The sequence below is a fragment of the Nelusetta ayraudi genome, unplaced genomic scaffold, assembly GCF_046127955.1.
Source record: "Nelusetta ayraudi isolate G7.1 ecotype Tasmania unplaced genomic scaffold, CSIRO-AGI_Nayr_v1 ptg000006l, whole genome shotgun sequence".
In the NCBI taxonomy this organism is placed as follows: domain Eukaryota; kingdom Metazoa; phylum Chordata; class Actinopteri; order Tetraodontiformes; family Monacanthidae; genus Nelusetta; species Nelusetta ayraudi.
The window spans coordinates 322,026-338,896 of record NW_027466056.1 but is presented as its reverse complement, the minus strand read 5'-3'; the positions used below and the strand labels follow the sequence as shown (position 1 = coordinate 338,896).

The 16,871-nt window shown below is 46.4% G+C and overlaps 4 protein-coding genes across 4 annotated transcripts in view; 3 read left to right on the top strand and 1 right to left on the bottom strand.

Annotated features, from left to right (window-relative positions):
• The window catches only part of LOC142879473 (ras-related C3 botulinum toxin substrate 2), a 199,292-nt gene that overhangs the window by 29,491 nt on the left and 152,930 nt on the right, over positions 1-16,871 (top strand). The gene's annotated exons all lie outside the window — the stretch shown is intronic.
• LOC142879281 (persephin) lies at positions 2,305-2,971 on the top strand. The gene is made up of 2 exons (XM_076012427.1): positions 2,305-2,383; positions 2,505-2,971. The coding sequence occupies exons 1-2, from the start codon at positions 2,305-2,307 to the stop codon at positions 2,969-2,971; spliced, it is 546 nt and encodes a 181-aa protein (XP_075868542.1).
• LOC142878746 (tubulin polymerization-promoting protein family member 3-like) lies at positions 8,958-10,850 on the bottom strand. The gene is made up of 3 exons (XM_076012379.1): positions 10,625-10,850; positions 9,863-10,016; positions 8,958-9,320 (listed from the first exon to the last, which is right to left on the bottom strand). Exons 1-3 carry the CDS (start codon positions 10,810-10,812, stop codon positions 9,129-9,131), a joined length of 534 nt encoding a protein of 177 aa, XP_075868494.1. The 5' UTR covers positions 10,813-10,850; the 3' UTR covers positions 8,958-9,128.
• ftr84 (finTRIM family, member 84) lies at positions 13,478-16,314 on the top strand. Its single transcript, XM_076012685.1, has 7 exons — positions 13,478-14,154; positions 14,311-14,406; positions 14,548-14,781; positions 14,871-15,027; positions 15,122-15,178; positions 15,315-15,368; positions 15,460-16,314. Exons 1-7 carry the CDS (start codon positions 13,582-13,584, stop codon positions 15,996-15,998), a joined length of 1,710 nt encoding a protein of 569 aa, XP_075868800.1. The 5' UTR covers positions 13,478-13,581; the 3' UTR covers positions 15,999-16,314.

Genomic DNA, 16,871 nt, shown 5'->3' with positions numbered 1-16,871 from the left:
ATTGTAATGAGCGCAATAACCAATGTCCTTTGCAGAATTAGAGCGATACTGCATTATATAATGAACATTTTACATGTCAGCCAAACATTTCTTTTAAATCCCGCAAAAATATGGAGCAGCTCAACTCTGGCACTCGTTGTGGAATGTCTACTGATACAGGACCAGTTGTTTCAAATTATAAACCTGACTCCTGCCTCGGGAATGTGACCTTTTTGAAGTTATTTTGGCTTCCCTGGATTGATTGGAAAACTTAAATAATTATTATTTTTTTCAAAAGGTCAGAAGAAACGCCACAGTAACTCTCTCTGCCTCTCCGTAAAGCATCGCTGCGATGTCCGGGAACGCATCACGACCTGCAACGTGCTCCTGAAAACCCCGAGACAATTTAAGTCAATGATTGACTCGGTAATTGTCTCGTCTGACCTACAAACATCTACGTTGTGGACACTTGGCAGGGAGAGGTGCAGAGCTGTCAGCAGATCACCATCTGGTGGTGAGTTGGATCAGGTGGCCGAGGACGACGCCTCTCATACCCGGAATACCTAAATATGTTGCGAGGATCTGCCGGGAATGCCGGGTGGAAAAACCCATCAGGACGACCTTCCAATTTCCATCTTGGGCAGAGCTCAGCCCGCATCCCAAAGGGGGGCAGGTCAGACGTAGACGTCAGTAGTCGCCATTGTTGCAAGCTGCAGCTGGAACGTTGCTGAGGACTTCCGAACCCCCATGGATGAACGGTCGTTGTCAAGCAATCCACTTTTATTTGTGCAGAGCTAAGTCGCACCCAGAGGCGTCTCAGAGCGCTTTGTACAATCAGAAGACAACGAAATGTCTTTGTTGTCTTCTGTTGTCTAAAAGCCAACCCTGCAAATACCTTCATCAGTTGGGGGGAACCTCAGACCCGAGAGATTGGAACGTTGTACAGAACGTATATACAGGGTTTTTAAAGCATGTGTACAACACGTGATATAATTGGCATCAAGACGCACGGCATTATGGGTGTTTGGAGGAAAACCATACCAGCTAGCCTGCCGCGCCAACTGCGGTGATGATGGTGAATTTCAGATTCAAATTCTTACAAATGGACCGAGCCAAAGGTAACCGGAGCGGGTCGCATCGGTTCGAGCCAAAGAAACGCTACGACGAGAAAACAAGAGGAGTTGAAGGACCCAGATCTGTATGGACCAGCAGATGCTAACCTGTCAGCAAAGCTCGAGCATCTACTACACGTACAGAATGACGTTATTTTACATGTGAATACCGAAACTCGTCGAGTGTTCAGCAAGTCCAAATCACCGCAGAACAAAGTTCAACCAAATAACAGTGCTTGGTAGATGGAGCACAAATTCAACTAACTAATTATCCAACGCCACACACATGTAAGTCGACAACTGGAAGACCTCCTAGCCTAGTTGTGATGCTAGCTGACGGCTCACTACCTACCTACCCACATTGCTGCCATCCCTGCCATTCATCGGCACGGAGGTTTGGCTGGAGCTGTTTTCCTTCTGCGTCGGGACGTGACAGAAGACATCCGTTTGCTCATCACAGCGTCCAGAACCACTCCGTGGTTTACACTCAAAGCCTGCTACTTGGGACACGCAGACCACAGCATGGCAACATGGCACCTTCAGGCCGGCCTCTGGATGATGCAGTCAAACTCCGTAAGTCCACTTCAGCAGACTTCCACATGCTTGTCAACATGCCTGCGGAGCGTTGCTGTACCTGGTCAATCATCCGATGAGTCCGATCTAAAGCCCAAAAGAACCCCCTTGCACCATAAAGGCAACGCTGTCGAGGCAGAAATGCGTGGAGCAGCGTTTGCACCCTGCTTAGAAAGTAAGTGCTAAGGATCAAGAGTGTGATTTGTTGAATGTATATTTCTCCACATTACTACCATGAAATCCACTGTCACTCTAACGTGGCACCTGGTTTTACTGAACTGCAGCCACCGCTAACACCATCACCACATCTTCAAGAAAATCCTCTGTGGAAGACTTCAATCATCAATCTTCACTCACACCAACCTCACTTTTCCAAGCTTGTAATTCTGGGTCAAGCCCTTGTTTGCCCTTTAACCATCTCCGCCAGACTTGTGTAAAAAAACAAAATAAATAAATAAAAAAAATGATGTATCAGTATATGTAAGTAACACCCTTTTACCCGCCCCTCGTGCCTAACCCGCCTTTCCCTCCAAAGGTTATATATGATGGCTTTTACTCTTCTACTCATCTACACATTAATAGCAGCAGGAGATTTTCCTTCTCAGCTCGCTGACTCAGACGACATCTGCTCTTCCAAACAATGAGGGACCTTTTTAAAATGGTGGTGATAGTCGTTTGCTTCCAGGGAGGAGAAAGCACGTGGCCGAGACCGGCGCTGGGTGAGTGTGAGCTGGAGGAGGGAACTTTATCGAAATATAATTAGTGTACATATTTCTGTGTGTGTGTGTGTGTGTGTGTTTGTAATGGTAAAAATGATGAAACTGTTTTTGTCTCTCTCAGGTCAGAAACAAGCAAACGTATTTTCTGGCAACTCACCAAGCGACGAAGAGCAACCCAAAGACCCGTCCGCTGAAGGCACCACTGGAGAAGCTTTTGGAGATGAGCCCTCAGACCACCCCATCGCTTCGGTCCCAGTCAGACTCCGCCGCTTTAATTTGGACTCCCACTGCGCTCTGCGCTCTGTTCAGCTGCAGGTTCAAGATCTGGGGCTCGGCTTCGATTCGGAGGAGACTGTGCTTTTTAAATACTGCCACGGGACGTGTCCCTACGCGCGCTCCAACTATGACCTTACGCTCACCAACCTGCTGTTGAACGGTGTGCTCCGTCAACCAGCGTCCGAGGACATTTGGCACAACAGCCGCTGCTGCAGGCCGACCCGTCTGGAGGACGCCGCCTTCCTTGATAACTCACAACACTGGCACAAGCTGGAGAAGCTGTCGGCGGCGGGCTGCGCTTGCATCGGCTGAGGTGCCTCAGAGGAAGACGAGGGGCTGAGGTGCTGTTGCGCTTTGCAAACTCTCCGTTCATCTGGAGAGGACACGTTTATTTAAAAACAAATCCCTGTTTATGTAAAAAAAATTGATCTGTTGAATTAATGATAGAGAATTTAAAAGTAAAGTACGTTGACTTCTTCTGTCATTTTTCAACTGAAAAACTGTGTGTGTAAAATGTAGCTTAATTTATGATTTTTTTTTATATTGTTAAAAGCTGAACATATTGCCCGTGAATGCATTAATAAAAGCGTCTTCTCGCAGTACAATCACACTCATTTTATTTCCTGCCTTTACATCGGCTCTCATATACATAATATACATAAGACCGTGCATGCAGCCACAGTCTTGCTCCCAGTTAGCTGCCATCGTGCACCGCCAAGCCTGTGTGACGGTGCCAGAGATACCAAACACTGTAACACTGTCAAGCAGGCGACCCTGGAGAGTAAAAAAAAACCCTGACACACTGGACCTTCGAGTGTCCGACTCTCAGCTTGTTCAATTTCCCTGCATAATGTCAAACACGTTATTATTATAGGTCATTTCAAATTTCAAATTCCTATGATAAATTCTGCAAATCCTGAAACTGAATCAGAAGGACAATGTATCGTATTTACTGTGACCCCCCCCCCCCCCCCCCCAAGAAAAAAAATAAATAAAAACCTCATTTCATCAGTACATCTTTCACAATTAACATGTACATGTAAACAGATCATAAAAATAAATTTAATCATACATATAACCTGGTGGAAAAACCACCATACTTCATTATTAATAAATAGGTCAAATGGGCGACACGGTGGTGCAGTGGTTGGCAGCTGCCGCCTCACAGCAAGAAGGTCGTGGGTTCGATTCCGGGCCTGGGACCTTCCTGTGTGGAGTCTGCATGTTCTCCCTGTGTCTGCGTGGGTTCTCTCCGGGTTCTCCGGCTTCCTCCCACAGTCCAAAAACATGCATGTTTAGAGACACTTTCTTATGAGATGTTTCTTCTTGGCAAATTCTACCACCTACTAAAACATATTTTTCAAGTGGAAACCGGTTGCATGTCTTTGGTTGGGATTTGCTACGAAGCTGTGCAGACACAGACAGAGAGAAAGCATGCATTGAAAAAACAACAAAACCACAGAGAGGCAGTGAGTCCACATACCAGCAGCGGCCGGAATCCTAAACAAAACAAGCGCCTGCGTTGACGCGTCGATGGGCAGTTCACACCGCGCGCCCTCCACCACAATGTAAAGGACAACATCGACGCCGCGCGCGTCCTCAAGGTTTTGCATGTGACTGAAGGGGTTCTTTGGCTATTTGCAGTCACGGCTGCAGACGGGAGCTTTGCAGCGGGCGAGCTGACGAGCTGGAGCTGCGTCGGTGAATTCGTCAAAGCCCAAGGTCAAAGGTTAGTATATTTCCAGAATGTACTTACTCTAGAATTCTTACATCTCGGTCTGTCGTGGTGCCTCGTGTTTAAAAAAAAATATATATATTCAGTGTTTTAAATTTGGGAAACTCTTTTGTGTTACCTTCGTAATGTTTGCAAACCAGTTATTGCTCATTTGAAAAATTAGAAAAATTCAGAATGCAGGAAAATCCGGCTCAGTGGTCCAGTGGTAGAGTGTCCACCCTGAGACTGGTAGGCTGTGGGTTCGATCCCCGGCCGAGTCATACCAAAGACTGTAAAAATGGTACCCATTGCCTCCCTGCTTGGCACTCAGTATTCAGGGTTGGAATTGGGGGGTTAGATCACCCAATGATTCCCGGGCGCAGCACTGCAGCTGCCCACCGCTCTCCCTCAGGGGATGATGGGTCAAATGTGGAGGACAAATTTCGCATCCTTCGGGATGTGACAATAACTGGGACTTTAACTTTTTTTAAAAAACATATCTTCTCAGCTGCAGATTTTCCCCCCATATGTAAAACAGCCCTTCCATGAAGTGGCCACTGGTCCAGGGTGACACCCTGCCTTCGCCCAGTGGCAGCTGGGAGAGGCTCCAGCAGACCCCCAGGACCCTGAGTGCAGGTTGAAGTGGGTGTTGAAAATGAACGGATGGATTGAAACCACAGAGTGAGAAAGAGTCCCAGAACAAAACCTGTGAGTTGAGTCCCTTTAAAGTGAAGAGTCCCACCTTGAAGGACGTGGAATTTGTCCTCCGTCCACCTGAGGGAGCAGTGAGCAGCAGTGTCATAGCCATGAACCCTTGGCTGGTCGAACCCTCCACCCCCAGTCCGACCCCTGACTACAGAGTGGCAAGTCGGGAGGCAATGGGTGCCATTTTAATAGTCTGAAGGTAGGGCCCGGGTGGAGATCGAACCCACAACCTCCCAGTCTCAGTGTAGACACTCTGCCACTCCAGCACTGAGCTGGTTCACATGCAGCCCCAGTGACTGATTGCGTGAGACGTACGCCAAAAATAAATGTGGAAATAGCTTCAGAAGCAGCTCTGCCATTTTTTTCACTCCACCCCAAACTGCCATTCTATTCCAGTGAGGCGTCGACACTTCGTAATCCCAGAAGACTGTGGATGCATCCAAAAGCAGGTTAAACTGCAGTGAAAAGTGAGACATCACACCGATGGATCTGCCCTGGGTTCTTGGCTGGAACAAGCAAACGGCAGTGAAAACCATTCTCTCATCTTCTCCTGACTTTTCAGGCAAACATGCACAACCAAACGTCGGCGAGAAGCGACCCGTTGGAGCAATGCTTCTTCTGCCACACCTCTCCCGTCTTCCTCCCGTCCACTCTGGGCTATGCCCTGGTCTGTGTTCCCACTCAGCTGTGGGTCCTGGTCCTGATGGCGCGCTCTCCTGTCTTTGGGACGGACAAGATGGAGGTCTTCCACTTCCACCTGGCGCTCAGCGAGGTGATCTTTGCGCTTCTGGCAGCGCCGGCCATCACCGCCACGTACGCCGGCAGCATCGCCTTGAGCTCCTACCTGCTGACGCTGGGCGAAATCCTGGTGATAGTCCGGAACGAGCTGCAGTCGGTCATCTGTCTGGAGCACTACCTGGCCGTGGTGCACCCCGTGCAGTTCCTCCGCTACAGGACACTGCGGAACCGCCTCGCCCTGAGCGGCTTGGTCGTGGCCGAGACGATCATGTTTGTCGCCACCATGATGGCCACGTGCAGCCTCACGCTGAAGCTGAACTTGTACTTGTGCGCCTTTGCCAGCACCCTCTGCTGGAACACCTTCCTGGGCGTGGCGGTCCTGCGAGCGCTGAGGCGTCCTTCCTTGGGGACGGCGGCGTCCAACCTGGCCAAGAGGAGGGCCTTCAACATTGTTCTGATCTACCAGCTGGTCATATGTCTGAGCTACACGCCCATGATGGTGGCGCTGGTCTTGCTGGACATCCTGGGTCACGACCTGATGTGTGTCTTTCAACCGCTGGCTTACTGCCTGATGCTGTGGCTGGGCGTCGTCAGCCCTCTCCTCTACCTCCGCAGGGCAGCAAAACACTTTTTTCTCAAACGCTGAGAAACAATGTACAACAATATTCATATTATTATTGTCACTACGACTGTTGACCCTCAAACTGAAGGCGCAACCAAAGTCAACCAACTGCTTTTTCCAGCCCTGAATTTTGCATAAATAACGTCCACTTTGTGTCAAACCCATCCAAACACCTCAATTATAGATCCAGCTGCAGGTAATGATCGCCCAGTCCCATACACTGCCCCTTCTAATGCACTTTACATGCTTTTCACAGCGTGGCTTTGTGAATGGTGCGCTTCTTGTGTTCATTTTTTTACATTCTTGACCAATTACAGCTTTGCTGCTTTTGCCATTTTGGTCTTTGCTGTGAATGTTTGCTGTTTGCAATTTCTCATAAGCATTGCCACTGTTGTCATTACACTGTATATCCGGCACGAGCATGTGAAAAATAAATTCAATAAATCTCTATTCAAGGCCTTGTTATTGACCCTACAGCTGATTCCAACCTATTAGACCTTGTTTTTGACCCAGCAGCAATAATCACCCCTACCCCACCCCCCACAATTAAACCAAAAATAAATGTGGAAATAGCTTCAGAAGCAGCTCTGCCATTTTTTTCACTCCACCCCAAACTGCCATCCTATTCCAGTGAGGCGTCGACGCTTCGTAATCCCAGAAGACTGTGGATGCATCCAAAAGCAGGTTAAACTGCAGTGAAAAGTGAGACATCACACCGACAGTCACACTTATTCAGAATTCCTTTATTAGATTAGCCTCATTTTGCAGTGAAGTGAGAGGGTCATGAATAGGAGACAAGAGTGTAGTTCTGAAATTCAGGGGATTCCTTTGTCAAGATGCATTTTCATGGCCCACAAAACCTGAATGCATAATGAAGACTTTTATCGCATTTATACGTCAGCGGACGTGACGTACGGGGGTCACATGACCAGTTCACTGACCAGTGAAAATGCCACATTATGATTGGACAGTATGTTTTACAAGTAATCAACGAGAAAAATAGAACCATTTTTGACAGCAAACAAACCTAAACAAACAAAAGCAAACATAATTCTTGTAAAATCTCGTCAAAAACTTTGAAATCTCGTTTTTGTTTTTGGAAAGACTGTGCTGGAAACGCAGCTTCAATCAGCCGGGAGGAGGAAAGCCATCTGCGATCCGTCGGCCCTGGACGTCCCATCTTTTCCCAAATGGTTCCACAGATGCCGCTGGTGTCGTGGAGGCTCCCGGCAGGATGACAGTTGGCCAGTGTGAGTTTTAAGCGGGTCTAAAGACTCTGTGACGCAGGATTCAATTCAGCTTGTTTCCCTCCATCAGCAGGTTCCAATTGTAATCGTCAATGGATTCAATAAATTTTTATACAAAATGCAGTTTTCTTTCATTTCACTCTAAAAAAACAAATACTGAATCCTTACTGGAAAAACAAAGAACAAGATCATCTGACTTTGGCTTCAAAGGAATGAATCATTTTCAATTTAAGACGGAAAAAAAATACTGACTGCAAAGACAAAAAGCCAGAAAGGTCGGACTCACAGTGGGAAATTTTCTTCTGAACTGTTTGAATCCATTTCAAATCAATCTTCACCAAAGTTTGGATGTTAGATGTCACAGCTGCAGCACATGTTGCGTGTGGTATGCGTCATTTGGTAACCACTTTTTGAACTTTTATCTGGCAGTGGTTCAGAGTTGAATTAAAGTGTTTGGTTCACAGGGCTAAAAAATGGGATTTCGTGCAGGTTTGGTGGGATGTCAAAGAGAAACAGACAGAAGAGGGGAACCTTATTTGTTCTGGCCACAGTAGATCCGGGCTCAAACAACTTACTGACTCAAGTTGATAAGAAAAAAATATTTAGTTGCCGCTGGTTAAATAAAGTTTTCATTTGTTTAAGCTTCATTTCTCTGGTAAATATACATTTTTATATATACTTTTACTTTTATACCATTTGATAAGATATTTCTTTGCATGGACTTTTACTTTTACACTGGTTTACGCTGTGTGGTTTCCTTTCATCTGCTTCTGGAAAAGGCTGCTTTGTCATTTTAAGTCCCGTCTTTTCACATTTTTACTATTTCGGCTTTTCAAATTAAAATCGACCTGAAGGAAATGATCATGCCTTCGGGGAACTATTGTTGCAGCAGCCACTAGCTGCTATTGCAGGTTAGCAAAGTGTGTATTTCAGCAACTCATGGATATTAGGGATACAGTGATTCACACTTATTAAGAGCTTCTGTAAACTTTTAACTGCTCCAGCGCACTTATTTGTCAACAGCTGTCGTAAAATGTGAAAGCTTGATTCAACTTTAAGTCCCCCCACCCCCCACCAACTCTACCCCCCCTGAGAGCTTTTGCTCTTTGTTCAGGTTACATTTTAAATAAGATTCTGTTCTTCAATGACTGCATAGGTAAGTAAAAGTTAAAACAAAATAGAAAATTAAAAAAAAAAATGCAACAATCAGGCTTCACACATTTTTCCAGCCGCTATAGAAAAACATTTTCTTTGTTAAAGCACACTTAAATATTTTGCTAACCCCTTAAAGTTTATTGATATTTACTGTCGGGAAAGTGTTACAGTACAGAAAAGCTGCATGTTGCCCAAAGTGAACTCGAAGCTGAGAAAATCTTTATAGTGGCAAATCTTTTTTTTTTTTCCCACCACCAAGCTTTTGAATCCAGTGCCTTAACCTGAGCGTTAGGCGTTTTTCACTTTCTCGTCGTACGTGCCGCTGCCCTTGTAAGCGCCCACGTAGCCGCTGGACTCCACGGCGTCCTCGCGGCCCGCCTTGCCTCTCCCTTTGCCCGACGTATCAAAGCGTTCCTTGTGCGAGCCCGTGTACTTGCTGGTGTCAGTCAGCCTGTCCACCGCCGCCGCCTTGGTCGCTTTCTGAATGAGAGGCCAACAAGAATGGAGGCGTAAATTGAAGACGGTACCGTTGTACAAAACATTGTGTGCCTCGAGGATTTGCTTCAAAACGCTGCCAGCATTTTTCAACGTCCAAAAAGTTCTTCATTTGAAGGACCGGCGGGCGAGATACAGCAGCTTGTTAGCGACCGATTCCATGGGTACGGCTACAAGTCCTTAAGTTTCTGTTTTTTTTTTTTTATAATCTATATTTTATTAGATGATGGATGTCTTTACACTTGACAACTGCAGTCAAAGCTGTGAAGCTGACTGCACACTGGACCTTCTTTCTGATGTCAGAGAGTTAAGAGAATATATCTAGAGTTTAAAAAAAAATAAAGTTCATTTTTCTTACCAATATAACCGTGACATTTTTGCTTATGTTGTGATAATTGTGAATGAAGCAGATTTGGCATGTTGGTCCAATTATGTCCCAGCCCTCACTCACTTAAAAATATCCAATGGGAACTCCCCAGGTTTTCTAGCTGCAGCCCCCTTCAGTCTCTTCTCGGCCGTGTACTCACAGTTATCCCCTGGTTGGCTGGCTCTTTACCCACAACCATGGCGTAGAGCTGCTGCAGGGCCTCCTCCTGGCTCTTGCCCTTAAAGCGCTTGGGAGCCAACTCGGTCAGGGCCTGGTTGAACTGCTCGAAAGTCACCACGCGGGCCGACTTGGACCTGCGGAACAGAATTAGATCAGCGCAGACAAGACAGACAGCGGCACCATGGTGGTTACATACTGGAAACTGAATGAAACTACATTAGGTTGGATTAGATTAGATTAATTGTAAGGTCTAATTTCTAGTGTGAGCAGTAATAGATGAAATTTAATGTTTTTCAAAATTTTTGATTTGGCACGTTTTTGGATTTTGTTTTTTCAAATCAAATATCAAAGATTAGAATTTTCAACCTTTTCAACAATTTCGATTCATAGACATTGTATGACAAGATTATGTTGTCACTATATAGGATATTGTAGCTCTTTTCGTTTGACAACGCCGTCGACTTCTTCAAGTGCTCTTGTACACTTTTGGCCTCAGCCTTTAGTTTAGTTTCTTTGATCTCAGCTCTGAATTTTTCTGCTCTCAGACTTGAAAGGAGTGCTGTAATCTAAGAAGTTCCCCCCTGAGGATCAGTAGAGCGTTCTTATTCTGAGCTGGACTGCTGTTCTGATGAGCAGGACTCAAGACAGGACAGGCTCTCCTTCTAAATGGTGCCGGGCAGGCGATCGAAGATGGGTGTGGTCCACTTTTGAAGGGGGCGGAGAGTGAAGGCAAAGTTCTCACTTGACTTTGCTGAAGACGATGTCCACGTCGGTGGTGGTGACGTTCTTGCCGTCGGTGATGCTGCAGTCCTTGCACATCTTTGCAAAGTTCTTGCCGTTCATCTCCTTCCCGGCGGCGCTGGTGTCGCCGTGCACCGCAAACTTCTGGAAAGCCGTCTCCACCTGGGGCAGAAGAGAGCCCGACGCCATTCTGATGGCATGCGGCGGGGGGGCACACAGACACAGGCAAGGATTTATTTCCCTGGTCAGACACACGCAAGGAAACATCTCAAGTGAGCTCGAACTCCGTTAAGAAGCAACCGACATCCATCAGGGTGGAGTCACGCGAACACTCGGTGCCCGACTCTCAACATCCATCTGCTGCATCTCGCAGCGGCTTAATCCAATCAGCTCAGTTTCCAAATGGCTGCTAGGTCGTTGGGAGACACAGCGCCTCTGGCTGGAGAGGCTGCCGATCAGAGGGGTTTCCCACCCCTGGGCCCTCTGCAGGGTTCGAGGCCTCTTTTTTGCTGCATTAAGGTGCACATTTGGTCTCGGCGTCGCTCGACGGTCGGCGAACACTGAAAACCGTGGACGGCAACAGTTTCCTGGCGACCTCACGTCTTTCCCGCTGGACGTTCTGGGCTGCTAGGAGAACTATGGCTGCTACACCCGCTACACCCGCTACACCCGCACCCTCTCACAGTTTACTGATGAATCCCAGCAACACCATGCTACCGGAAAACATTTGTATTTTATTTATGAAAGAAAAGACAATAACAAAGTTCCAAGTAGTTCAAACGTTTGACAATATTTAAAACATGGACCACATCATAGTGCATATCATGGACGGGTTCCTCTGCAGCTAATTCTATTGTCTAAGTGCGGAACAAGGACTTGGATGACATGAGGATGCTTCAATAACAACCAGAGGAGCTGAAGAGTACCTGATGCTGCTGCTGCTGCTGCTGCTGCTGCAATGAAGGATGCTGTGAAGACGTGAAGGAAAATCCCAGATTGGTCTGCACGCTGGTCGGCCTCCTCCGCCTCCTCTCCTCTTCTTTCTGTTTCACCTCCTTCCTGCCACTCCCAGACTGCCACTGTGACGACAGAGAAGGAGCCAACGAGGGAGGGAGGGTGGGAGGGAAGGAGGGCGGAGGTGGGGGAGGGGATGGAGAGAGGGAAGGAGGGAGGGAGGGAGGGAGGAGAGAGCACCGACCAGCACAGCCGATGACATCATAAGCACTCAGCCTCTCTAGTGTCTATTCACTCTCATTACAGACTGGCTACTGTGGAGGAGGCTCTTGTTCTTCACAGCAGGGCCCACTCACGTCCTGGGAGTGACAATGAGTGCGACGCCACTCTTTTATTTTGAGCCGACAACAAATTAAAGTGGAAGGTGGTATTGCCGAGACTATTACCAACGTTTTGGATTTGGTTTAGTTTATGAGTGTGATTTGGGTTTAAAAGAATGGAAGTCTCAACGTGACTGGTTTCAAATAATAGCTACACAATTACACTAAATAAGCTATCGAAGAAGACATGTTTATGATGACAATAACAATAAACAGCTAAATGCCAAACTGTAAACTATTAAAACTATTAATGCTGAAATATGGGAATTGATTTAAAAAAAAACAGCCACTTCTGGTATTGTATGGATGAGCAGACTAAAGGCTCTCTGCTCACCTTCGCTTGTCTTCTGCCACAATCTGTGTCACAGGACCAAGAGTTCCGATGTTGAACTTCAGAGCGGGGCCCACTTCCTGTGAGTGATTGCAGTAGACGTTGTAGGTTTGATTTTGAATGGTGGCTTTACCTTTTGAAAACACCCCTTAAAACACTTCAGGTCAGGCTATCGACACAGTCAAACAGTTTCCTACCATGGTAAAAAAAAGGAGCCAGTCAGCGTCACTATAAAACTGAGATAAAAGCATTTATCTTTCAAGATAAAAGCCAAGATGTTGGAATTTGAAGCTACGAATTACGTCACCCTGGAGGTGACAGTGTGCCACCCACAGGTTGTAGAACACAGGATGGACCCCTCTATAATCTATTATTTTATTATTAACATTATGTATACATGACCATTGCCGATGCAATAGAATTTAATTAAATTTGATACAAAACACGGAAAACATATCAGAATTTTTTTTGTGCGCAGGTGTGTATGATAATTGGTACCAGGTGTGAATGTGGTCATATTTTATATTTATAATGAAAACAAAAGAGTGCCTGAAATCACAAATGATTCAGTCAATTTTGAAAAACAACAAAACAAACATTTTCTTTAAACTCTTCCACAACTATTTGCTTACGCCAGGATTTTGGCCTTTGAAATGAACCAGCATTTCTATGATATATATGTATATATATGTATATATATATATATATACATGTATATATATGTATGTATATATATGTATATATATATATGTCAACCAATCACTCAAACGCAAATCGATTTAGCCACAAAGGGCTTTACATTCTGCTCAAGTGTGACACAATAATTCTCCTGTCGGCCACGGTCAAAACGACAAACTGGTGACTGTCACACTGACTGTATGGCATTGCTAAGGTCACCCCTGCATACTTGTCATGATGTTATGTGTTTTGTTTATAGTTCAAACAGAACGTGTTTTGAAATCATTGCGCACCATCATGAAACTCGGCAGTCGGTCGAACGGAACGCCGGTGGCTGTGAAGGACTCAGCTGCCAAGAGCCGAGTCCACCTTCATCTGCTGGTTCAGCAGATTCATCCGAAGTTGCACACGTCAGTGCTTCTGCCGAGACGCTGTGGGAAAACATCACCTGCTTATTTGCAGTCAAAACAAACCTTGCGTCCTTTAAATAGAGCCAGCCAACAGGTCGTCTCTGGTCCTAAGATGAAGACAGGGTCTTCCCACTCAAGCAGCAGACAAACTTTTTAAGTTCTGGGAAATTTTTAATCCTTTTTGGTTTGTTTGTTTGCCGTCATCATGGCCGAGTCTGGGTTCCCCCTTCCACCAGACGCTTTCTGCCTCCTGTGCGCGGACACAGTGCGAGACCCCGTCACCATCCCCTGTGGTGACACCTACTGCCTGGAGTGCATCAAGATCTACTGGGACCAGTTCGACCACATGGGTGTGTACAACTGCCCGCAGTGCCGTGCCAGCTTCACGCCGCGGCCCGTGCTGAGACGCAACCTGCCCGACGTCAACCACGAGCCCCGGCGCCATCTTCTGGAGCTCACTCCTTTCCCCGACATGCACCGCGAGTCCTTCTGCGACTTCTGTGTCGGCCGGCGCAGCAAGGCGGTCAAGTCGTGCCTGATGTGCCTCGCCTACTACTGCGAGACACACGTCAAGCCGCACTACGAGTCCTCCACGTTCAAGAGACACAAGCTGGTGGATGAGACGGGTCACCTGGACAGGAAGATCTGCCCGCAACATGAGAAGGGCCTGGAGCTGTTCTGCCGCTCCGACCAGATGTGCATCTGTGTGCTGTGTACAGTCAGAGAGCACCGGAGTCACAACATTACATCGGCTGAGGAGGAACGCATCGAAAAGCAAGTGAGTCTGAGGAATCTTTATTGAGACCTTTCAAGAGGGTTGATCTCTAGCAGAGGAACGAGTCCTAAGGCCAATCTGAGGGAATGCAAGAGAGGGAATGCAAGAGGCCAAGACAACATGGTCACTAAATTCTTTATTGTCATGTTGTCTTGGTAGAAAATCTTGGTGGTCACTCAGTCTGAAGTCCAGTATATCATCCAAGAGAGGATGAAGGAGCTGCAGGAGCTGAAACACAACGTGGACGTCCTCAAGGTAAGATGAGACTCTTCTGATCAAATTGTAACTGCTCTGCATTTCAAGATGAACAATTTCTCCGTCAAAGTCGCTCCGTAAACAACGATCATCGCCTCTCAGTGGACGCGCCTCTTCCTTAAAACTCTCTTGTCCTTCAAGAGCTGTGCCCAGCGAGCACAGACGGAGAGCGACAAGACATTCCACGAGATGCTGCAAGCGGTGGAGCGCTGGAAGGCCGAGATCAACCAGATGATTATGGCCAACATGCAGTCAGCCATGTCCCAGGCTGACGGGTATGTTGAGCGACTTGAGCAGGAGATCATGGAGCTGCAGCGCAGGGACGCGGAGCTGCGGCAGATCCTGGAGACCGAGGACAACATTCACTTCCTGCAGGTGCTGGGAGACCGCAGACGGACTTGAAGACCACGCCTCAGTTTGAGTTTCAAAACTTCTAACTGAAACCTCTTTATCCTGCTGAGCAGAATTTTCCGACGCTGTCCGTTCCTCCGGAGGCCATGGTGCCCAAAGTGCTCATCAACCCCCAGTTCTCCTTCGGTGAAATGAGCAAGACGGCCCTGGAGATGAAGGAAAACCTGGACGACATCTGCAAAAAAGAACTGAGCAAAATTTCCAAGACAGGTTGGTGTCTCGTGGATAAACCCCAGAAATACCATCAGACTGTCCCAACAATGGACTTACGCAAGGTTGATTTCCTCCTTTGTCGCCGTCACAGTAAGTGAAACCCCTGTGTACATACTTCTACCAAGGAATGGAGACAAAAGACTCAAAGGTACGGAAAAAATGTTGACCTTTCAATAGAAGCAGTACACTTTATCACTGCTACAGATTACCTTTGCAAGGAGAGCTAGAAAACGTGTATCCATGTAATTTGGGTAAATATTTGATATTCTTTTTTTTTTACATAGTTCCTTCCAGGCTTGATTTCCAGGAGCCAAAAGCCAGGACAGACTTCATGAGATGTGAGTAAAGTTGATTCAGTTTGACCCATTGAGTCATCTATCGTAAGTCACACTGAATATGCATACTCTAACAAGGCTGCTTAATGCTCAGACTCCTGCAAGCTGTCCTTTGATCCAAACACGGCCTACAAAGAGCTGGTCCTGTCAGACGGGAACCAAAGGGTGACACGGAAGAAAACGGTCCAGTTCTACCCAGATCACCCAGAACGCTTCGACGGTTTCTCGCAGGTGTTGTGCAAGGAGCCCCTGACTGGTTTTAGGTTTTACTGGGAGGCCGAGTGGAGCGGAGAGTTCTCCATCGGCGTGGCCTACAGGAGCATCAGTCGCAAAGGGAAGAACTCGCACAGCCTGCTGGGCTACAATGACAAGTCCTGGAGCGTCCTGTGCTCGGATTCGGGCTACTCTGCCTGGCACAATAAAGTGGATCGTGACCTGCCCGATGCACCTCGGGCCACGAGGATCGGCGTATACCTGGATTACGCCGGCAACACCGTTGCCTTTTACTCAGTCTCACAGAACATGGAGCTCATCCACAAGTTCAAAGCTCAGTTCAGCGAGCCGTTGTTTGCTGGTTTTGGGGTTGGATCCTCCGTGAGCCTCTGTCAGCTGAAGCAAACCACAACACCGTAGTCAGGTGGAGAAAGTAGTCCATCTTTGTCAGGCTAAAATTCAAACACAATGCAGAAATGAAATGGAAATGGTGTAAAATAATGTATACTCAGGGTTCATGTACAGATATTGCAGGAGCAGCCTTTCTAGTTAGTCTGCTTTCTTCTAGTTAGTTACTATTAGTCTATATATGGAAAGTTACACACATCACTATACTTGTATTGCTAAAAAAAATAAAAAAATAAATAAAAATCCTGATAAATGTCAAATCACGCGTTCCTGTACAGCAAAATTCAGATGATGTGAACTATATTTTGCACATAAAACAGCAGCAGTTTGTCTGTGTGTCTTTTTTTGGCTGCTTCCACTACAACTAATGTGTATCAACCCTTGACATGCAAACCTGTGGTCACTTCACTTTGCCACGGTTGTTCCACTCTATTGAAATGTTGGTTCATTTAAATGAACACACACCAATGGGGCCTGCGATTTGCAAAGGAAATGGTCGGACTAAAAAAAACCTGCTTTACACGTTGGCCATTAAAAATACACAGAGCATGACGAGAGAACTACATGCAAACTCACAGGTTTTGGGTCCAGTCAAGCAAGCAAGAAATAATAATAATAATAATAATAATAATAATAATAATAATAATTATAATGATAATATTTTGGGCACTTTATTGCCTTTGATTTTTTAATGTACTCTTTCGGAAAAATGTGCTGTCTTATGTTTGTTAAGTCCACACATTCCTTCTGCATTGAGTTCACAATTTGAATTTAAAACACACAAATAAACTCTGGGCAGCTGATTGTGCCGATTTAACCTCAAACATCACCAAGGAAGCATAAATCAAGCATTGGCTGTGGATTTTGTTGAATTAACGTGTGTGG

Coding starts and splice junctions, on each gene's coding strand:
- LOC142879281 (XM_076012427.1), top strand. CDS start 2,305: ATGAGGGACCTTTTTAAAATGGTGGTGATAGTCGTTTGCTTCCAGGGA. Junction 2,384..2,504: donor GTGGCCGAGACCGGCGCTGG/GTGAGTGTGAGC, acceptor TGTCTCTCTCAG/GTCAGAAACAAGCAAACGTA.
- LOC142878746 (XM_076012379.1), bottom strand. CDS start 10,812: ATGGCGTCGGGCTCTCTTCTGCCCCAGGTGGAGACGGCTTTCCAGAAG. Junction 10,017..10,624: donor ATCGTCTTCAGCAAAGTCAA/GTGAGAACTTTG, acceptor TCTGTTCCGCAG/GTCCAAGTCGGCCCGCGTGG. Junction 9,321..9,862: donor CAGCCAACCAGGGGATAACT/GTGAGTACACGG, acceptor CCTCTCATTCAG/AAAGCGACCAAGGCGGCGGC.
- ftr84 (XM_076012685.1), top strand. CDS start 13,582: ATGGCCGAGTCTGGGTTCCCCCTTCCACCAGACGCTTTCTGCCTCCTG. Junction 14,782..14,870: donor ACAACATTCACTTCCTGCAG/GTGCTGGGAGAC, acceptor CCTGCTGAGCAG/AATTTTCCGACGCTGTCCGT. Junction 15,179..15,314: donor TGGAGACAAAAGACTCAAAG/GTACGGAAAAAA, acceptor TTTTTTACATAG/TTCCTTCCAGGCTTGATTTC.